Below are 23,734 nucleotides of genomic sequence, written 5' to 3'. Positions count from 1 at the left end.
AACTTGAGAGAATCGGACCAAATTGGCTGGTCATATTTAGTAGCTTTATAAGGAAACATATTAAGGTGTAATTGCTTCGGGGGAGTGAGCTATTGAGAGAATAGCATAGGTGAGGGTTACAAAATCCGCCTCGCACTCGGAAGGGACACTGGACTTTTTGTCCACTGCTCAGGACTTTCCAATCACCATGGGGAAATATGGGCTGTATTATAACATTTATATAATAAGTTCATTTTATTTCACATTTCCGAAAATGAACTTTTACAGTGTGGTAAAATGTAGCCTGAAAGAAAAACATCTGTTTGGCATTTGGCTCTGCCAGCATATGGGATCGCCTGATGACAATGATTGAGGGTGGGAGAGAAGATCCCCTCATGTATTCACCCCAAAACAAAAAAAAAAAAAAAAAGAAAAGGACGGACCAAGTCTGTGCACAATGAATGCTCCACCACTGCGATGTGATAGATGGAAATGTGTGGAAATGTTACAAAACAAGCTTTTCTTGCCCATGTGAAATGGATCCCGCTCGGTCTCGGTTTGTATGCGAAACAACACCCAAAAAAGCTGAGATGAATACACCCCCTCCTCCACAAACCTTTTGCATCAACTGAGAATAATCATCAGACTGATTGAAATTCATTAATATTCTTTTTTTTTTCATAGAAGGGAGTGAATGGTTTGTTTTCTATGTGAAAACAAAGAAAAAGAAAAACAGACCATCTCCAGTTTGGTCACGTGGCACTCAAAAGAATCTCTCTCTGTGTCTGTCTCCCCAGGAAAAAAAGTTCATGCCACTGCATGTTTTTTCCTCGGCTGGGCTTTTCAGCAGTGTAGCATGGCATCGGTGCACTGAGGAGCCTTTCACCAGCTTCATCTGATACTGCTGCGACTTTGAGTGGGAGCTGCGCTACAGGCCAGGATCGACATGCATGGGTTAGTAGGTCAAACAAGGAGCTAGTCTTTCCGCAGAGTTCGGAAGGCTGGGTCAGACTAATGTGATTTATCAATACAGCATAGAAGTGGATCATTGTCCCAAAAGCACTAATGGCTGTTATAATCCCCGAGGCGGGTCATAGTTATAATTGCTGCATGGAAAAAGTGAAAAAGTGGGGTGTTACGGACAGTGTGATGCACGTTGTTCTGGGCTGATGTCTTGATTTGTGCTTGAGGAAAATGCACCTGCAGTGTGGCTGTGTGCAGTAGCCCTGTACTTTCTCTGTCTCACACACACACACACACACACACACAAACACACACAGATGTGCACTTAGAGAACCTTGGCTGACGGGGCCTGGGAGAGAAAAGACAGAGCTCTGTTCCTTGACGCCGGAGCTCGGGCTCAGGTCAGGGCTTTGGCTCGCTTTAATCCCTCTCAGGTGATGCTGTTCACATCCAGCTGATCTGCTTAAATATGTCCTCCTCATCCCTAAACAGCCGGCCCACCTCCTTTTTCTTCAGCGGCACAACCTCTGCGGACAGCTTGCCATATAGTGATCAATCGACAGGGCCGGCCTGGTTTCTGAGAAGAAACGTACTGTGGAATATTTAAGAAAAAAAAAAAAAAAAACTAGAAAGGTTCTGGGCCTATAGCTTTGTGGAATTAAAAAAAAAAAAAAGTCCACAGCAGGATGCAGGGCTCCCATCACCCGGATTAGCGTGGCATCATGTTAAAAAGCCTTGTTAAAAGACACGCCATCCGCAGAACTTTTTCACTTTTTCCAAAGGCAGAGTGGCAAAGGCTGGTTTAAAAGAGCAGCGCTCTCTCTCCTTCCTCCCTGTTAGGCACTTAATCAGCATATTATATTGCACTGGAGTGCCGGGATCCAACATTAACACTTACACCCACAAACCTGGGACCTTGTGTAAGCTTTCAGCAAACAGAGGCCCGATTTCTACAGTTTAGAGTGAGGGAGGGGGGGTGAGGGTGGACGATCGCAACGTCTTGGACTATTTCAAAGGGTCTTCAAGTGAGGACTGAATCCCTCACTCGTGTCCAAAGATGCCATGACTTTCAAGCTTTGGGAACCACATGCAACTTCATAATCCATGTTTTCTCAGCTGCATTATGAACAACACAAACTCAAAGCCACACAGCACACTCAGAATTCAAACCTCATTCCACGATTCTCTCCCTCTGAATCATTCTTTAACGATTTGACTTCTGAAGATCAACCAGAAACCGATCTATAGTGTCATGACTGTTTTATGGAACAGAATAGGCAGCTATGCAAGCAGGACTACTTTCTCTCCTGTGTAGGTCAGCCTTAAAAATGAGCGCTCCACACCCTTGGCAATGATCGCACACTGTCATCAGTGGTGCAAAATGTCCCGCATCTCAAAGCTCACTACCTCCTCCGCATGTTAAGCTGTACTGGTTTCATCCGATCAGTTTTGCCCCTCGTAATATCTGGAAATGCAGATGTAGCAATAAGTGATGCAGCTGAGTCCTAAACATTTTGTGGCTTATATGGGAATTTCAAGGTCAAAATTTGGGGATTTTCAAAGGGTTAACAGTATCGCATGGCAACTTTTCACTACTCCGACTGCTATTACCTATTCATTACTTGTTTAAGCTTACTGGGGCCCACGGTGTATCTCTGTTCCTTCAGGCAGCATTGGTATTTGAGCCTGATTTTATGTAGTCAGCAGGTGGCATCATTAGCCAGAGAATAAAAATGAAAAGTAATACCCTTGAGTCTAGCTATGATATCATAGCAGGGCTCATTGGCATGATTTCCCCGTTTCTACTGGGCAGGATAGGGGGTAAGGAGGTGTAAATTTAATATGTTTTGTCATCTGTTTTATATGAAGGAAATAAAAAAAACAAAACAATAACCACAGCTAAGCGGAAGGTTGGGTCATGCCGTGCAGTGCAGTGTGTGAGCAAGACAAGATCAGCCCAGAAACCGCACCAAGATCCCAATCTAGCCTGCGCTCATACATTTTAGTGGGCTTTACAGTAATCTGCACTGGCTGTTTTTCCCCTCTTTCCCTCTAATTGTAATGGATTCTACATCCCTTGCACCTCGCTCGGCAATGTGGTCATGTATCAACAGCAAAGTGCCACTTTTTCATCCCTGTAAAATTTACAAGGTAAAGACATTTGTTAAACTATGCAGTGCATGTTTGGTTATGCATGAAATAGGTATGCCTGGGGAACAGAGAGTGGCCAAATTCAAATTGAGTTTAGAATGTGTCTGGGACTCAACACTCCTGAACGGTTTGGATAGCTCCCTGTGCATGCCAGACAGACTGTATATAAAGCTGTCACAGGAACCTTGAGGGCAAGAAAAATATTCAAGCATTTCAGAGCCTATTGAACAGTGATCTCTTGCACATGCTTCTTTCAATATAACCGTGATAAATAAAGGAAGGAAGCGAATACCTAAAACTTGGCTGGCTTCCACCACTTGCTAGAATGTCACTTTGGGCCTTAGGTTCCGATTCTACAAGCACACAAACACACATGCATGCAGGCACACACACACTTCCTCCAACATGGCTATAAGGGCAAAACCTTTACATTGTAGCATGGTATTAGTTTGACAAGTGTAACATCCACTCTAAGAAGTCCAGAGAGCTCGCAGGAACAATGTGCACAGCCTAAAGCTGTTCTCAGGGTCAAATGTGTAAGTTAACCTCTTGATCTCTCATCCCCCAACAACCACCACCAGCATCTCCAACACCACACACACACTCCATACAGATAAACACACCTAGAAAGATGAACCTGTATGGTACATTAACCCCCTAACCTCCAAATTAAACAAGTTTTTTTTTTCTTTTTTGTAAAGAGTTTGATCCTATGAAGAAAATTATATTACACTGCATCTGAGATCACAAAATCCCAACAGAAAAAAAATAAAAACATAGAGAAGCAGAAAAACGTGTGTGTGTGCCAGTACCCCGCAGTGATTGCCTGATTATTTGCAGATGGGCAGTGGAGGGCTTGCAGAGTGTGGAGGTTCCCCTGGCACGCAGCGCATATGATTAAATCTGCGATTGCCTTACAATTTACAGCCCCCCCTCCCCTCCAAAATGCGACTTAAGATAAGTTAGCCCACTACTGCTGTACACTGTGGACTGGTAGGGCGATCCGGTGGTCCGCTAAACCCCTTCACATCAAGTGGCACTCTCATGGCCACTCTGACGTGTTATGTCTAAGGGAGGAAGGGGGGGGGCTCTTGGTTGGGGCTGCTACCCTAATCCCACTGTCTCCTCATTCATTCAGACTTAAGAGTAGTATTTACAAAAGGGCTGAAACTCCCCCACCATCCCTGCGCTTTCCCTGGGCGATTGTCATGCGGGTTTCCTACCAACTGTTCAAAGTGGTTATGAGATCAATTAAAACCAGCTTAGGGGGCTGGAGTGGAGATGTGCAATTCATAAGTAAGGGTAAGGGGATTCCGTATCTATTCATTAACCAACTCCCACAATACGCGCCCCTATAAGCTGCCGCTCTGGAGGCTATAGACCGATCCGCACCAGCAGCTTTTTTTGCCGACTAGTTGATCTAAGCAGTTTCACGTCTAATTAAAGGTATCTAGGGCGCTCTTTGTCGGGCACATTCGTGGAGACAGTCTGTATGACAGCCTAGTTTAAACAGCCTACAAGTCGCCCATCCGCTGTCTCAGATTTAATATTAATTGTGGACAGGCACACGCGTAGCCAATTTTGCGCACATTTTACGCATTAGCTACTGTGGATGAAATCGTTACATAATCCAGTAAATCTTGTTCCAAGAGGTTAACAAGCAACAACAGATGCTCGAATGGGGCCGAATCGTGACTCTGGGAAATAGTCTCTAGTTTCTTCTCACTGTGAATTCCTCAAACCTTCCGAAACGTTCCTACAGAAGTGGCTCACCTGTGCGTTATCTAAATCAAGCAGTGGTTATTATCGGCAACTGACGTCTCACTTTTATCCCGGCTCTTCTTGTGCGCGCCGTGCGCTACAGAAATTACATTCTAGGCTACAGGAGAGGAGTAGCTGGACTTTGGAGAATGTGTGAGCTGCGTGGTTTGGGCTTGTTAAAAAAAACTGTTGACTCCCGTGACCAAACTAATGGATCTGTTACAGTCACCCCCCATAGATGCGGCTAAGCCCCGTCTAACTGCACCCCGTACCTCTTTTGCTTCTCCTCCAGCGGTGCGACGGCGCCTGACAGTTGCTGTACTCCATACAGTTCAATACGATCAGAGCAAATGAGAAAAGTCGAAACTGCATCTGGACGGCGATCTGTTGTTCCGACTCCACTAAAAAAAAAAGTGCCAGCGGGGTTTGGGGATGAATTCTCAGAGTGTTCGAGTCCTCCTCCAGTTTCTTGAGTCCGATCCCCAAATGTGTCAAACATCAGACGAGATGCGACATGGTGTCACGCCGTCGATTGGGATCATTTTATGAGGCGCGCCGATCCTTCTCAGTCACTAAAGTGTCCGTTTTGGAGCGCTGCGGGGAGAATGACAAAGGAGGTTATTGTGATAACAGCGTAACAAGATCAACACCTACCTAAACAATGATGTGTTGTGGAGAGGAGGGGGGGGGCAACAAAATGAATAGCTCTTCTGTGTGTTAATGCGCTATAACAATCGCAGATGCAAAATCAATGCTCACACACCCCCTTCCACAAGCACAAAAAATGAGCGCAGCCGTGCGTAATCGTCGCCAAGACGCTCCGTGAAACAACGTGTTCGGGTCTGTACCTTAATGTGCATCAAATGAAGTGTCGGCTTAATTCCGCCCTAGTCCACTTTTAGGTTCCCTCTGAGTGCAAGTGCGGCTCGGGAACATGCAGCATCCCTCTTTGTATGAGAAACTTCGTCTTCAGAGGAGAACAGAGGTCCGAGGAGGAGGGAGAAGGTGGTGGTGGCGGCGGCGGTGAAGGGGATTTCCTCCTCTTAGTAAAAGGCTTAGATTCCGTTTACCTGCGTTTTCCTGACCCGAGCTTGTGTCCCGTAGCACAATAGCAGCAAACTCACTTATTTTGATTTCTGAGGTGAGGAGGAGGAGGAGGGGGGAGGCGAGGGCGGAATGAGGGCCGGTGAGTATCTCCTCTCCAATGGATTGTCTGTCTGCGTTTTTGCGCGCTGCTGAGCTTTGAGCGCTGCCTGACTGACGGGCTGACCGAGACTCCCCAACTGGTCCTGATGCTTGCTGCTTTTTCTCATATAGCGCCGTGCTCCTGTCACGTGTGGAGATCTCCAGTTTTCTGTTTCTTGTTACTTAAGATGTTGAGGATGACATTTCATGTAGTTTCTCTCCCCACATACACTCTCTCTTTCACGCACGCACACGCACGCACTCGCTCAGTCACTCACACTAGCCGAAATGAGGTTGCCTCAGGGTCCTAGCGAGCGCATCAAAACGGAACCGGGCTGAGACTGAGACAGCCCTAAGAAGGAGGCAAAAAGAAATCCCTGTAATATTCCCACAGGGAATTGCCTGTTGCACCAGACAGAAACTTTGTTGAATTTAATGCTATTTTTTTTTTTTTTATCTCACAGAATATCCCAAACTAGAGTCACTTATGCGTTTCTTAAATTTCCTCTAAATTCTTTCATTTTCGAGGCAGTTTAGACTCAAGGGTGAAATTAAGCAGTTGGAAGAAAGTTCACTGACCGATAATGCGCCTCTCCATCCGCTAGAAAAGCATACAAGAACTGTGTTGAGTAACTGCCGCACTGATCGCGTATCAGCTCCTCTATTTAGCGCATGATAGGCATATTGAACAATTAGAGGTTCGCCAAAAAAGCAAATATCAGCATAATGTGCGTAATGAGGTGGGCCCGCAAGTCAATCATCCCGTCACGCCTCTTTTATCGTGCATCCTGGACTTTGCTCTCCCCTAAATTAATGATAATTGTTGGAGAGGCTGTAATTGTGGAATATGCGTATATATTATTCAATTATTGCAGGGTTTTCAAGGTCCACGCGGGCCCGGGCGCTGACCTACGCGACCTCATAAACAAGAGAGAGCCGAGCTGGTCAGCGGTGGTCGGGCCTCCACCAAAATGATGCCGTCATCCTCCTCCTTTCGTGCGCCTCGGTTGAGACTGCAGTAACCGGGGGTTAGACCTAACCTGCCTTCTGGGAAATCCATGTGGGTTGGCATCTATCCACTCCACAATAACACTGAAAAACTGGCTGCGTGTCAACCCTGCAGATCATCGCAGCGAGTAATTACAAGAGGCTAATTCCCAGATGAAATGTTGTTAAGGAAGAGAGATGAAGCCGTCTGGCTGAAATAGGTAGCAGTTCGTGTCTAGAAAATCCAAAAGTCACCATTGGACTGTCTGTAAGGGATTTCTGGTTCCTCTAGTATCCATCCCCTTCAGCTTTTGTCCTGATTGCAGGAGTTGTAAATGCTCTACCCGCTTCAACCACTAGGTGTGGCACTTAATCTTTTATTTATTTCAGGAAATTATTTTCATGTGAGAGCCATACTTTCTTGGGGGGGATCCTTTTCTCCACATCACTGATTCTGCATCAGACATGGCAGTGTGGAGTCATTATGAATCGATTTATACACTTACACCATTTCATATGTCAGACAATAATGAACAGGCATATTAATTACAATCACACCAATTATTTTCCAGAATGGAAATGTGCAATATGTCCCTTATATGAAAAAAACAAAACAAAAAAGGGGGAACATATATTCCGGATATCCTGGACAATAAAGTGAAGAAAATAGGACAGGCAAGGCTGCCCCGCAGAGAAAACCACACAGACCTCCCATCTTTACACTACAAAATTTCATTTACACATGTTGTTCTTACACTGGTCTGTACATGAGACACCAGAGGGAGAAATCTACCCAGAGGCAATAAAACACACAGACACACATACACACACACACAAGTACAAGTTTCCATTTCATCACTGGAACTTGCTTTGAAAAAAAAAAAAAAATTTAAAAAAAAAAACTTTTTGTGGGGGGAAAACCTCTAACAATATGTGAAAAAAAAGCATCATGGAAGTTTCCTCGCCAAAACCAGTGGTGACCTTTGTCCTGACTTTGTTTATTTATTTATTCAGAGAGCAGTGACAGACATTGTGGTCAGGACGGCTGTTAGCCACAGGCCTGGTATTGGTCTGGACTTCTCTCTAAAACAACATCTGAGAGTGCACTGGTAAGGTGAATGTGATAATTTAGGCCTCGAGGACTTTTATTTTCATGATGTGTCATGGAGAAGGGGGCCGGTAAACCAATCACATTATTCTCTCTGGCCCTCCCTGCCTCCCTCCCTCCCTCCCGTTCGACCAGCGGGGCCTTTGCACTCGGCAGAAGTGGAGGTGACGTCAGCAATTGGATGGTCTGGCTCCGAGCCCTGGGTGCCATAGAAGCAATGAGGGGAGCTGCTATACTGTCTGCGTCTCAAAGACCCAGACTGTTCAGTCCTCAGGCTGGGCTGTTGTCACTTTACAAGGTGTGAAAACCATGGGGGGAAAAACAACAAAAAAAAAAAAAAGAAAAATGATGCAGCCCACACTGGATACAACCATCTCTGGACAAAACTGGAATACCACACTGGTCATGTTCACTTAACTGATTTGGGATGGGAGCTTTCACATTTTTCCATAGTCTGGACCCTCTGGTTGACTCTCATTAAGCCCCGGACCCCTACTTGAAGTCATATTTTTGGTTGGTTACTTGTCAAATTAATTCAAAGTGGTGAAGTTAAAACATGATGTGGGACTAATCCCTTGTATGTTCTTGTGTTGTAGTGATGTCTTCTGAATTAGCCCTTTCAAACCTGAGCAAATTCATTTCTTTGAAAAACATGGTGAAAGATGAGCAAATTAGCACAAAAAGACTGCAACATTTGTTAAAAATGTACGAATATACACTATAAATTTGCATGAAGTTTAGCTAAACAAATACAAGAAAATAAGAAAAACCCTGCAACTTTGCAAAGATAAATAAAATTACAAGAAAACTGTACTTAATTAAAAACAATACTTGACATTTATTATTGAAAAATCATATTTAAAGGACAGGTCAGTGAGGCTGACAAGCATTTAGACTGTTCCTCATTTTAGTGAGGACCCCCTGGAAGACCCTCAAGGACCCCTGGGGTCCCGGGACCCCACTTTAAAAAAAAAACCCTGATTTAAAGAGAGAACATACTTCACCTTTAAGGTTTTATCATTTCTTGTGCACAGAAAAGTGCACATATTCAATAACAGAACTTAATTTGGGCAAACAGGGTCACACATTCTTCATCCTCTACTGCAACCACACTTTGTGATTTAGGCTGGTGGGATGGGGTTTTTATTTTTTTACCCTAAAAATCTAGCTTGGTGCAGCTTTAATTTTTATATCAGAATAGGCATACAGCTTCAGGGCAGGAGGAGAAATGAGAGACTGGTTTGTGAACAGTCGTGATAAAGACAGGAGGGAGGGAGAGACACAGAAAGCGAGGGCTGAGTTATGAGAAGGCCAAAGTAGAGAAAAGAGAGGGGGCGGGGGACATTAAAAAGATTGTGTCCGTCTGGCTAATGGTTCTTTATGGCTCCCTCATGTCCTCAGATGGGAAGGATGACTGGCAGAGAGTATGACCACTAGTAACTGTACATCACCTCTGTTTGCCCCTTCATCTGACATCCCACTCAGCGCGACTGCCTGCCATGGTGAAGCGAACCACTAAAACACCATAAAACCAACAGACTAAACAGCCATTCATCATTACAGCGCATACATGAGCCGCATCACACGCAGCAGTCTTAACTGTCCCACTCAGTGACTCAATGCACGCATTAAAACTTCATCAAGTATTAACGACACAAAAAAGTCTGACCACTCAAACCTCAACCGCCATTTGTAATGTCCAGAAATAAGGCAATCATGGGTGAAAATGGTTTTGTAGGTTACTCTTTTATTGAATTGGTGATGACTTGAACCAAAAAGCACTCTGCTCCTTGAGGGACAAGTAAGCACAAAAAAGGTAGTGGAATGATGCATAGAAAAATGGCACAAAATCCATCCATCTTCTTAATGCTTTTAAAATCCAGTTTCTTGACCTGCCCAGTTTGGTGTCTGGAAGGAAAAGGGTGAAGAAAACATAAAATTAGTCCAGATTTAGATCAGCAAGACTGATCGAAAGAAACACTTTGTTGCTGATTGCGGGAAATGTGAAAAAGTATTGTACATGTGCAAGCAGTTAAGTGGTGACGTTTTCCTTCTTGGAGGGTACGACGTGTGTGTGTGTGTGTGTGTGTGTTCTATTGGTAGGCACTAGGTGGCTGTGACAGCTGACAGGGACCCTCAGCAGCTGACCCAGATGGCTGGCAGTAAATGCCCTTTATGTGTAAGTGATTTGTAGCCCTGAGGATCGCAGGATGTAATGGTGCTCTGTGAGTTGTTTGCAGCCTCTTTTGTCTAATTACAAAAACTCCTTAATGAGGGGGGTCTTTGCTTTTTTTTTTTTTTATACAGGACAGGGTTATGGCAGCACTCCGGCTCCAGATATTCAAACAATGGGGAGGAGGGTAATTTAGCACATCAAAAGATACTCACTTAAGGGCAACACAGTTAAAAAGTGAACATTTAACATGTCTGTTGTAACTCTGTGACCTTGGTGTGCTTTGAGTGGGGGAACCGGTGCATCAATTTGCTTTGACAGATGAGCCTTTCTTTACCAACTTCAAGGAGAGTAGCGTTGCGTGAAGAAACGACTGACAGGGCTAGGTCAGAGGATGTATGTGCGATTATGAAATTTCTGGGTAGCTGCGGGAGTTGAGTGGTCTACATACCACTCATACGCACAAGGTCAACATCAAAAACACACAAACGTGCACGCAAGGGATGACTAGACCCTGGGCAAGACATCTGCAGCAGCTCTTAAGTGCAGGGAACTCCAGAGCTTTGAGTAATGTTCACCAAAAGCCGCCCGTGTGAGAGTCCACCTTATTTACGCTGCCGAGCTGAGTCACTGCGCTCAGGCCTCGTTTTATGGCTGTTTGGAATCTACCTTGTCATTAGGCCTTTGAAGGGCAATGGCGGGATGAAAGCGTTAGCTCTGTTAAACTTGCTCTTACTGGCTTATTTCGTGTAAAGAGAGCTTTTGTTGATGGTTGTTCATCAACATTCTTCAGCCTTGTTCTTCTGACCTGATCATTTGAGATGCTTGAACCACTGTGACTTCATGTCAACCTACGGCTGGGCGATATGGCCAAAAATGTTATCGCAATAAAATGTATCATAGCAGCCAATATCAGTAATTATTTTGGTATATATCCAATAATTATTACTATTTTTTTTTATTACTTTTTACTTCTCAGTGAAGTCTGAGGAAACCAGAATGTTCTGGCTCATTATACTGATCTCCTTCAGACTACTTTACGATACACCGCACAGGTCATGTGTGCGGTGTGTGTCTCCTCGATTGTAACATAGCGTACAACCTGCCACATGATTGGTTATTTGTGCATCAATCATGGAATATAATCTGGCTAAAATTTACCACTTTGCAGACACTTTTTTAAACCATTTTTATATTGATAACGTGGTGATAATTACTGTTATTGTTTTATAGCCAAGCCCTATGTCAACCCTCTAGAAATGTCACCGCTTAAGGAAGGGACAGCTTTGGGTGTTTGGTGTTGAAGGTTTGGGCGTGTACATCGTGCCCATGTGTCTTGCTCACTTCGTTCCTGTTGCTGTGGGCCTGCTTCTTCTCGATGTTCATGGCCAACATTTGGCTGCGGAATGAGAGGCTCTTGGTCTTCTCGATCACCTGTTGGTAAGGTGATACGGCGTTGTTCCCCATAACCACGTGGCCCTAGAAAAAGGGAAAAGAGGGAGGACAGACAAACAATCTGAACAAATAAGCCAATCACATTTGCTCTTGCAGACACTCCAACCAGTGGCTACATGGTCACATTCACATCGAGGCACATTGAGATAATTCTATATCATTCCAGAGGAGTGGGCTGTGATTTGCAGATTACAGAGAACTTCTGCTGTGACGTGTACACCAAAACATGCAGGTTCAACATGAAGACTCACAGAGGGACTCAACAAGGATGAGATATTACAGTTACAATGTCTTTACAGTGTACCCTTCAATTTCAAAATCGTGATGCAAGCGATGACATACTTCTATCTTTATCCTTATGCAGCCACACAAAATGGGTAAATCTAAAAAGGAGCATGTGACTGTCACAACCACCCAATTTGCAAAGGGGGTGCTTAAAAAGCTTTGATTAATCAATCAAGTCTTAAGCTGATTGATTGAGGAAGCAGACGGGACATCTTACCAGTTTGGAGTCTATCTTGGCATCTAGCCTGGCGTTGCGGATAAGGTTGACAATCCATCTCTCAGCCTCCTCGGGCGTCATGTTCAGCTTGTCTGCCAGCATGCTAGAGAGGACACAGGACAGACATCAGACTCTAACCTGGTTGAGAGGCAACATGAAGGGTCTCTAACAGCATGTTTATATATATATATATATATATATATATATATATATTACAGTTCATATATATATTCATGCTTAGAACTGAACTGAGGATAATTCTGATAGAGAAAATGCACATACGTTGGGTAACAATTTGGCCTCAGCCCTGTTTAGATGAGACTAACATTATATGGGGACCTCATATCATCGCTGAATTTCCCCCCACCTCGGTGTCTCGAGGGATGAAATTCACTGAAATCATTGCTGTCCCGGATTCTTCATTTCCTGTTCTAGGGAAGCAAAACTTGTTTGTACTGATTTGCACTGAAAATGCACTCAAAGTCCAAAGAAAATGCACTCGATAGATTCTGTTGCTGCATCTGTTTTTCAAGATAGAGTCAAAGTAGAAATCGCACTTGTAGAGGAAGAAATCCTTCACACAAATTAACTGTGACTGAAACTATCAAGACTTTGATTCATATGTGACTACTAGAGGGCCTCTGTCCGCACTGAAATACAGTGAGCAATTTGAACAGACATTTTTAATTCAGAAATTACCCACATGGGCTTAAAATCCACAGACCATCTCTACAGTTATAACTGTAGAGATGGCGATTTGTAATAAATTATTACAAATCACATTACAAATCACTGGACATCCCCAGGTGCAATTAGTCCGGTGTGAACAGGGATTATGTCTAAGTGGCCTATGATTGGAACTGATGATGCACCAGTCTGAAATTTGTTATTTAACCAAATAACTTTGTTACACTGCATCATGATAGATGCTGCACATTAGGTGCCAGATGACTGGTTGCTAATTGCAATTTGACAATGTTAATAAATGGCTTACATGCTGTACTTGGGCTAAAACGTGTCTGACTAGAAGCAAACAAAGAACTCCCAAAAGCCAGAGACTTACAGTGCCTGTCCATTACAGGGAGCAAGATTTAGAGACTTGTAAGAGTAACTCAATTAGATGTGGTGGGACTCCCCCTTGTTGTGAGCCTGTTTTCTCTGAGGCCTCTACCCCTTATCCTCTTTGATGTCCTGGACACACTCTCTGTCCCCACCTGGTCGCTAAAGCCTGCTGTGACACACCAGTCTGACCAGCTACTGTCCCTGAAAATGAAAGCCAGGCTGGAGGCCGGGCTGCTCTTTGATACAGCGGGATGTGGATGTGTCACAACAGACGGAGGGAGGTAGGAGGGTGGCTGCGATTCTTTGATCCAAAGCCTTCCCCAAGTGCAGCTGGCTTCCCTTGTGGCTTTCAAAATAACTAGACCCCAGCAATACCCCTATCTAGACCCCCTCCCCACTACGTTTCCTGCCCCCACCCCCCAACCATTTCTTATAAGGGCCCCAATAAATATCCCTCTCCCTTGTGATGCAATGCCCACAATTTCTACAGCAACTTGACTTCTCATTCCTAAAGCAGGACACCTAAAACACTAACCACACACACACACATGCACACACTCTGATGGAGGCAAATGCATACCCCTCTCCTTAAACAAACCTTATTAACACACATACTTGTTGAAATAGCTACTAATTTGTGAGTGCAGAGTCTGAGTGCTCTTGATGTGTGTGTGTGCGTGTGTGTGTGTGTGTATGTGTGTGTGTACACAAAATAACAGGGGTTATGAGACCTATATAAAAACAATTTACCCCACTAATTATCACTTCCTGGTCCATTAATCACATTTTGTGAGCCTCCTTTAGTGTAGCAGACCGGTGAGCAAGCTAGAATCTAGCCAGACCAAACCACTTTCTCACGCAAAGGGTCGGCAGACACGCATGCCACCACTGCCAATACTGATTTCAGTTGTTGCTCCCACACCTTGACTCTTCTAGGACTTTCTTTTGTTTGAAAGTAAATGTATTCATGATGTTGGCCTTAACTTTATGCAACAGGAAAAAAAATCCCTTTTCTAATCCAGAATTTTCAGGGGAAAAACACTGAAAATTCAGTGTCTGGAAGGGGCATTCAAAGCATTTAAACAACAAATAAATGTCACTACGTCAGCATAATGAACAAATTAGGCTCTGGTCTTTCAGTGACAATGCATTATCTATCAGCACAGATGGCGAAGGTGGATAACAGACAGGAAAACACCAGTTAGAAGTGATTCATGTGGATGTCAGCAGTCCAGAGGAGGCAAGAGGCACACAGGGAGGCTTATCAACCTGTCACACTGTACTTGTCTCATATTGACTCCCACCACTTGCTCTGCAGGACAGCTGATTACACTTAAGCTCAGAAAACCTGTGGAAAATGATGCATGGCCAAGAAATTGCTCTTATGGATCATTATTGGGACCAAACAAGTACAGAAAGAGTCAGCTGTCAAATGACGTGAGTTTAGGTCGTGATGGCTAACATATGTCGGCCATCACAAAGTGACACTATTACACCCCGGAGGCCTTGAAGGGTTTTGCTTGAGGGTAAGGCCACATTTTGTGGTGTAAATCTGCAGACCTAAATGCTGTTCACACAGAGCAAATAGTGTACTGAGGGGCAGTAAACAAGATTCACAGCAAACGACAGTCCAGTAAAGGTGGCAATCTGACAATGTGGGTGGCCTGAACAACATTTTACGGAATAATCAACAATTTTGCACACCTCGTTCTACAGCAATTTAAAGAACAAAAACAACAGTCAAGGCCTGATGAGAGTGACACACCACTGTAGCCCAGGCCTCACACCCAGACAACCTTACACTTATTACCTATAGATCAAATAATCAATAGCAAATGCAAACGCATTTTGTTATGGTTCGGATTTTCCCCATACGATTAAGTGATTGCCACACAGGGGTCCTGAGTGTTTTGTTTGGCAATTTGGTAAAGTGGGGGCACATGCCAGTCAAGCCCAAGTTAGATAGGATGATCAAAACAAACATGATCTGGTTTCCTCGCCGGGGAGTTAAGCTAACCCCTAACCCGTCTGAACGTGATCTCTTCAGTATAACACAGGAAAACAAAGCGCCCCAAAAGACCCAGGGCCTCTAATCTAATTTATAAAAAGGTAAGTCTGGCAATGTTTTTCTTCTGAGCAGGATATTTGTATATCAAAGGGGGCTTGATTTATCTCATTGTCTTTCTGAGACAGGTCTTCTGACAGCTACCCCTTTTTAGACCTTGAAAAAAATAAAACAAGATGCAGGGCAAGGAGAGTTTAAAAAAAGAGGGGAGATGAGAGAGGGGCAAAGGAAAGGGCTGGACTTACACAACCTACACTCTTGACATCCTTTGGCCCTTAAGCCAAGCCGACAACCTCTATAACTGGTTTTGTTTTACACAACCATGGGCCTGTTCCTTAGGGGAGAGGGGATCACTTTCATTTCGACCCCTTGCTCACTCCTTGGCTCCTGAGCTTTCGACTTCAGGCTAGAGGACTCCTGTGTGTCTCAATACCAAACTCACACTTGGTGAAAGGGGTCAGGCATTGGGGTATAACTAGGTTAAAGGAAAGAGCAGAAGGGGGACCCCTCTTAAAAGTAACCCCCCCTCTTAACATGGCTGGGCTAAAATGAATGCATTGTTAAACACTAACATATGATAGGGTTTGGAGATTCCAAGCCATTTGGAGCAACCTCGCTTTCAGCTTGGGATAAAATTGATTTTTCAGGGAAACCGAAATGACCGTGTGGTCTTTCTAATGACTCAATTGTGAGGTGGAAAGATCTTCCATCTTACATCCAAATACACAACACAATCCTTCCAACTACCAGTGAGCTGTTGTGTACAAATACAGTGTGGTGATGGGGGGAAAATACTGTCCACTGCCCACCATTTCCAGGGTAGTGAAGGCTAAATCATCATGTCTCAAGCACTTACTTAAAACGTCAGAGGACAAGTGTGCCATTTGAGGTCAAAGGAAGGTCTTGCCACTGAAACATCAAACTAAGGGAATAAACCCTGTAAATCAAACAATGAAAGCAAAATTAAATTGGACACCCCCCATTCCGCACACACATTCTGACACACACACAAGGGACATTCAAAAGTCTAGACAAAAGGATGTGTGTGTATGCAATTACAAGTGCAGGCTTGAATCGCCGGGTCACATTTTCACTGCCTACAGTACGTTTTACATAAGACTTTATTGCATAAAATAACTCAATTACGCCAACTTCTAGTCTACTTTTGTGTCCCATGCCGTGGGCAAAAGGCAAGCTAAATATCTGTGAAACCATCATGGCCAACAGCTGTAAAAATGGCCTCATTAAAAACAGGCATCAAATTCATTTGAGTCCATGCTTGGGTGCAGAGTGCTTCTGGGTAGAGGACTAATGACTTGGAATTTGGGCGTCTGTCAAAAATAGATATGCTCTGTCCATCGTCATAACAACACCAAATATAAACATGGAAATCCCTGACACTGCCCATAATGTGCATTCTTTCTTTAGAAAGCTCAACAAACAAAAACCTTTAAGTGCTAAAAAAAGGTGAAAAGTAGAAAAATCACCGTTCAACTTCCTATTTCAATGTTACCACTAACCTTTGTGGTCTTTAACAAGTAAATGGATCCAATTGCAGTAAGACTGCCAAAAAGAACCAGGACTCCTAATCAATTCCAGACAATCTGCAACTGGAGATTTCGACAGAGCCTGATCATGTTCCATGGTTCAACCTTGACTACAGACCTCCACAGCTCTATATAACAGTCAATGCAATCATTTTTGTGTCAAGAGAAGTAATTCATTCCCTCTTTCCACTGTGCACAGTGTGTTCATGGTAGCATATTTGAAATGGAGGCCTGCCTTCAAAATTTGAACATCCCTAACATGCCTGAGGCGCACTATAATGTGACTAAGGCTTTCTCAAAGGACAGGGCAATTTGTTCTCAAAAAAAGTTAAGTAATCATGATAAACAAAAGACTTACTTATGCATCTGCTAATGTAATATCAGAATTGAGACAAATCTACTCATAAAAAGATGAGTACTGTCTGGGAAGAGTGGATGCTCTGTCTTTATATTTGTCATTCTCTAAAATTGATGTAAAGAGGCAGCCAAATCCTATAATCCCTCTTAATTGCAGACAATTACTATAATCTTTTTTCTTCTCTCCCCTAATGCTCACTATAATTAGCATTGACTAAATTTCTTGGTTTTGGTGGGCATCCAAGGTCAATTTAATTTTCATGTAACAACACTGTATTTTGAACTAGGGGTCAATAGAGACCTTCAGAACCCCCTGACCTCCATCCATGCAAAAGAAAGGCAGCTGCAATGTTCCTGTGTGTTAGCAGCTGGCAACATCTAAAGCTGTCTAAACCCTGACCTCTTCCTGGGAGAAACCTGTCCATGAATTGATGCTGCTCAGGTGGTCTTAAAAGTGGAGTGAGCAGGACAACCAGCGGAGAGCTGGAAGCAGTTAAACCTCCCAATGCTAAATCCCAGAGATGTGAGGGGTCAGCGTGGATGTGTATGGGAAGGGGCAATAAACACCTATCTACAAGAAACATTCCACTAATCACAAAGCCGCTGATTTTACTTCCTGCCAGTAGTCTCCAAGAACGTCTAGTGACAGCATGCGTTACTTCCTGTTAGTCTTCAGGGATGTCTGTCTGGATTCTGTTGTGTAAGAGTCCGAAGGCAACTTTACTGTATCCTTGCAATGGCAACGATGGGAAATGCTTTCACAACTTGTAATTGTTAGTGTTATCTCATTTGGATTGCATCAAGTGACTGACCTGATGCTGATGCACTGATGAATTCTGCAGAAGGTCTCAAAGATGAAGAGGCGAGCATTCTCAATAAAGTCCTCTAGGCAAGCCACCAGGAAGAAGTCATTCACAAGAACCTGAGAGACAAAAAATAGATTACGGAACGCTTGTGTAAATACTATACTAAGAGTTATTTCTGTCAGTGTAGGCTAGCTGAAAGTTTCTACTGAAGCACTGCAAAGTCCAAGGAAGGTAAAATAGTGAAGTAAGGACAGAGTTAAGAGTTTTTGAGAGACTCGTTATGGCAATCAAGTTTGGGCTTTCTGACTGAATAGCCCTGGAGAGTCATAAGTGCAGTATTACAGGTTTCAATCCCCTTCCTTTTTTTGGGATTCAAGTCTGATTCAATTGTGGGAAAACTCAATTCACTGAAACCCAAGTCAAATTAAAACAGAACAGAAAAAAAATCACCATCTCTGAGATAGAGTCAGGGTGAATTGGGTAGGGAGGTCTCTTCTGGCCACATTTAAGTTACCCAATGGTTTATTTTGGCAAAAACCTTAAAGGAGAAAGCCCCATCTGTAAGAGAGTAATCCCAAGCCATGCAGGGTGCTCCAAATCAACCACAAATCTTTGAATTCTACCGCCTCCACATGAGACTAGAACGTATAAATTGAGCCAGCCACTGAACTGACCACAGTGTCTGTGACTTATCACCCTTCATCTGGTCCAGTGGTATTGTGTCAGTTCTACTGTGTCACCAGTATCAACAAATTTAGACACCATAAGATTTTCTTGGGTGCTCAAGTCATCGAAAGCCACATGAGCACCTCTAGTCCACATAAGCCCACCGATGACAGCAAGGCTTTTCAGCAGTTCATGTATTACCTGTGGCCTACATCACTAAGAAATACAGTCTTGCTTCGACTCTTTGACACTACCCAAAAAGAGCAGATGGACAATTCATCTACTTCATCTACTGTAAATGTTCATGACCCAGCTATGCACCCAGAGGTACCATTGTGCGAAATGCTCACATTCCGCAGTGCTTGCTGCGTTCCAGCTATCCTTTGAGTGCTATTTCACATCACAGTCCTCCATCTTCAAAAGCTCTCTAAGAATTACAAGTTCTTTGTTTGGTTAAGCTTAGAAAGCTGCTATCTGCCTAAGTTCTGCTTGAATAAATCCCAACTACATGGTGCTATCAGGCAATGCACATTTCAGCTATGACAACGCTTATCTAATGCTGATAAACTTTGAACAGCTAAGTGCCCTAATTACTGTCATCTGGGATTCAGACCACAAAGCTTAAACAAATTCTGAAAGGGGCTTAAAGAGCCCTTTTATGCACAATCTGAGGGGCTGAACTATAGGTAGGCCTATACTTTTCATTCTTTGACATGCAAGCATTTAACATCTGACAGTGATTCCAGATTGGGGTGGAGTGGGAAAGAAAAAAAAACAGTTGAACACCCTGAACAGGACAATTTAAACCACGCTGAACTCCCCACTTTAAAAGCAGTTGACTCAAACCATTGTGAAGGGCACAGTGAACTGAAGACAGGGAAGTTGAAAAGAATATCCATATCTGGCTATTAGAGCAATCACTACATAGATGGGTGCCACTCATAGTGGTGATGTAATTTCTTTTTTGTCTTCTCAATGGCTCTAAAATGACACATTAAAAATGCTCATCAAGAAGACAGCCCATCCCATATGGAGTATCTGTTTACCCCCAATATCACTCTACATTCTATGAAACATCCCCTTAAATCGAGTAATGTTCTTTTTCATGGTTAACGTCTCAAAAGAAAAAAACAAAAAAACTTTTACATTATTGACTTCAAAAAAGCCAGTATTGCCAAATGTTTGAAGACCATCAAAGATAACGCACTGAAGGTGCAGTTAAACCTTTTGTGTAACCACCCGCCTCGCTACACATGCTTGTGAAGGTCTGATGAGGGCGTCTCTATGTACTGGGCAAGCACTGATAAGAGTGACAGGTACCTATTCCCAGGCCAGTGTTAAAAGCACCTGGAGTAACTTGGATTCTGACCTGAGAGGTACTTGAGATTGAGCATCTGTTTTAACCACAGTACAGTCTCTGTAAACAGAACCCTGTGGCATAAGGTCAAGACCAACCCAGAGAGTCCTCAAAAAGTGCGTGCTAGTGTTTAACAAGGTCGGTGATTGAGGGAGTGTGTCATGTCTTAGCTGAAATCGGATATAGCCCTAATATTGCTGGTAGTACATGTCATCATTTGGAGATGGCCCCTGGAGGCTTTTGCACAGGAAAAATCTCATTTTCTCTGGGACCGTGCTTTGAATTCTTTCTGACCAAACACAGATTTTGTGAGGGTATAACTTAGTAAAAACAAATCTGCGCAAATGACTTTGGTTATAACTTCCTCATTTGTTAAATGGTGACTTGGAAAGCTGCAGACTCTTTATATTAGCTTAAAAATAGATTAGAACGAAATGGAACCTTCAGTAAACCGCTGACATGATTTATAAACATTTACTCCTGTGAAAGAGCCATTTGATCAGGCCAGATGTTTTTCATTGTGAGCGTTTATCGTCAAGAGGCAAAAGATGAAAAAGGGGCCAAATAGCCCCGAGTTTAGTCTTTTATTCCTCTGTAGGTCCAAATTATCAAGTCATTTGGGAAAACCAAATGTGTATGCAGTGTGTATGCAAAGAATGTACCAGGGGATCAAGTTTCAGAAAATATACATATAGCACAACACCAATTAGGACACCTGTTCTCTCTCTCTACATCTGATTACTGTCCATTGATTGGGCCTCTAGAACCTGACCAGACCCTCATCAGTGGGCCTAAATTAGTCATCTCCGGGGCATAGTTCATCAATGTAGCACATGATTTGCCATAAATGAATGATGACATTAATTTCCTCACAATTATGGCATCCATCTAACTGGGTGAAAATGCAGCATGTGTGCAGTAAATAGCTCAAAATATGGTGCACAGCCAAGCCCTGGCAGAGGAAGTTGAAATCAGAGGCCCCATCAACATGAAAATTTGAAACACTGAGGAATTTCCTGAAGGTCACACATCAAAGTCTTTTGAGACAAAAACAATTACACCATCATGGCACCACAAGATTAAGTCGAAGTTGCCTTATACTGCAACTTATAAGAAACCTGATATTGAACGGCAAGATTTTACACTGAAATGTTGCTGTAATACTATCTTTTGATTGTAAATACACTACATGACCTTGCCCAAGTCCCACTCTACTTCAGTAAAGTGGGAGTTGGTCAATAAATACTCTAACAAGTTTTTATGGTCAGGAAGCTTGAGCAAAATAAAATATTTGTTTTAGGCAGAGATTAATTCTAGAAAATGACACCAGCTGGTTGGTTAGGTGTTAGAAAGTAGAGTTTGAGCTGTGTACATTAGACAGTAAGAGTTATGAACATCATAACTCATAGTAATTGACATCAAACTGTACACAAACTAATGACAAGACATGCACAGACACTCAAGTCTGCATATTTGTGAGTGGCCTAATAGTATGGCATGTATAGTTACGACGAGTTTTGTCAAGAGTCTGATGATACATTCCTACATTCCTATTTCAGCACCACAGGTCATGATACAATTATTATATTCTGATACTTCTCATAGTATTGATAGTAATTAACTGCATTAACAGCATCGCTATTCAACACACAATTTGTAGTTTGACCAAGCTGCCTCTGCACTTCGTGATAAAATCACAAATAGATAGACAGATCAACAGATAGACAGATCAATAGAGAGGCAGATAGATATTTTCCCCTAGCACTAAAAATCAGTGAGTCACTTTAAGTTGTCAAATCAAATCACATTACAAAGTGTTCACAGTAGCTGTGTAGTCAACATACAGACAGGGCTTTTACAGCATGCCACTCATATTCCATTCTTAGCTCAAGGACTACAGTTAGAATTGTTATGGTATAAGCCATTGAGCCATTACAAACCAAAATGGAAATAAATGCTCTAAATGGCTCTTCGGTGACAGACCTCCCTCTTAAAATGAGCGTCTGCACGCCTCTGCATGGACCTCTGCTTATAAAGCTTTTACTGTTAACTACTAGCCTGATGGACAATTACAGGCCATAGTAAAAATCTGACCCAAGCTGTGAGTCACAGGGTGCCCAAGAGGACCTCTGCATCATCCAGTATGATATAAAGCACAGACTATCATTGGTCTGTGTGCACTGGACCAATGCAGAACTCCATCAAAATAAGGCTGTGTGAACTGGCAGGAGGTCAGACAGAAATCACATCATCACTGATGATGTTTACTACTGTGTTCTGTGAGAAAGTTCAGGGGACTGACCCACAAATCTGGGCTCCTCAGTATGCTTCAAAATATCATTACAGAGGGGCACAGCAAATCAGGACTGATTTCTCCTCACATTTTCAAAAAATAATTAAACAAATAGAATGAAAACATAAGATTGAAATGAGTTAAGTGGTGGTGGGGAGGTTAGGGTTAGTACTTACCGACTCACACTCCCTCAGTTTCTTCTGTGCACCGTCAAAGTCAAAGTTCACATACAGGCACTCCACAAACTCTGTGATTGGATCTTTGTAGGTATAAGATTCCTGGGGTAAAAAAAAAAACAAGTGACAGCTTAGTAGTAGTATCAAGCTCACTACCTGTTTTGTCTGAAGCTGATCAATACACCAGCGTGATGTACAACCTATTGTAGATTCATATTTTTCAAGAATTCCCGACATCTTAGATATGCTGATGACAACAAACTTCAACCAACAACAATTAAGATTCAAAGATTTTGACTTTGTGAGCAACTTAATAGACTTTGTCAATAAAAATGAAAAACATGTCTGTATACACTTGTAATTTATATTGCACTTCTAAGCAATACACTCACTACTGCCACTGGCAGTCAAAGGCAAACTGGGATTCTCTTTCAATTGGTAAAGGCATGCAAGCTTTTATTACCTTGGCAACAAAATCAGAAACTAGTAGCAAGAAAACACTGCATGACAATACATTTACACTACGTACATGGCAGTTTGTTGGAATTGCAACTGTTGTGTTGTCTGTCCCTGTCCTAAACTGGCTATCATGGTTAGCAACTCGCATAGTCAAATTATGTGTTTGTGCCACAGTAATTGTCGTCCGTGGCCTCAAGAGATTAAACTCAGCTTTTAGTAAAAGAATTTATATCAAGGATTTTTAGTAATCAAATTATTCGAGTTCCTCAATGAATCGTTTCAGCCCTCATATAATTTTTTGTTATAAACCTCTCTGACTTTTGTAGGGAGACATCTTAGTGGAGCAGCACAGGATTCTTTAAGAAAGGTTAAAACCTATATAGTGATAGATTCCTTAAGGCCACTGTATCAGGGCTACACCAAAGCCAACACATACGAATGTGCAGCTGAAAGTGACTCACCTGCTTAAATACCCTACACACAGAAGCAAACAACTATAAATGTCGTGCTGAATAACAGGAGGGTGCTCACAATACATTGGAGCTGTAAGGCAGATACAGGTTGTAAGAGCAAAATATGTTTTTTTCTAAAATGAGATTGTGCTGATTACATTTGAACTTATAGATAGCAAATTTTAACATGAACTTTAACTATTTTTTCTTGTCACAACACAAACATTCAC

General features: G+C 42.8%; 2 protein-coding genes across 2 annotated transcripts in view; both read right to left on the bottom strand.

Moving 5' to 3' along the window:
- rspo2 (R-spondin 2) overlaps positions 1-6,096 on the bottom strand; it is a 71,337-nt gene extending 65,241 nt beyond the window's left edge. Inside the window, exons 1-2 of the mRNA XM_030072441.1 lie at positions 5,703-6,096; positions 5,127-5,448 (exon numbers count right to left, since the gene is read on the bottom strand). Of these exons, the coding sequence (XP_029928301.1) occupies positions 5,127-5,226 (100 nt within the window). The 5' untranslated portion in view covers positions 5,227-5,448; positions 5,703-6,096. The remainder of the gene's footprint in view (positions 1-5,126; positions 5,449-5,702) is intronic.
- Positions 6,097-9,861: 3,765 nt separating this feature from the next.
- Positions 9,862-23,734, bottom strand: part of eif3ea (eukaryotic translation initiation factor 3, subunit E, a) — a 32,484-nt gene continuing 18,611 nt past the window's right edge. The window contains exons 9-13 of the mRNA XM_030072633.1: positions 22,594-22,695; positions 18,108-18,217; positions 12,265-12,367; positions 11,652-11,786; positions 9,862-10,042 (exon numbers count right to left, since the gene is read on the bottom strand). Of these exons, the coding sequence (XP_029928493.1) occupies positions 10,007-10,042; positions 11,652-11,786; positions 12,265-12,367; positions 18,108-18,217; positions 22,594-22,695 (486 nt within the window). The 3' untranslated portion in view covers positions 9,862-10,006. The remainder of the gene's footprint in view (positions 10,043-11,651; positions 11,787-12,264; positions 12,368-18,107; positions 18,218-22,593; positions 22,696-23,734) is intronic.

Source organism: Myripristis murdjan, chromosome 16 (assembly GCF_902150065.1).
Source record: "Myripristis murdjan chromosome 16, fMyrMur1.1, whole genome shotgun sequence".
NCBI classification, from domain to species: domain Eukaryota; kingdom Metazoa; phylum Chordata; class Actinopteri; order Holocentriformes; family Holocentridae; genus Myripristis; species Myripristis murdjan.
This window is presented reverse-complemented; position numbering and strand designations above follow the sequence as displayed.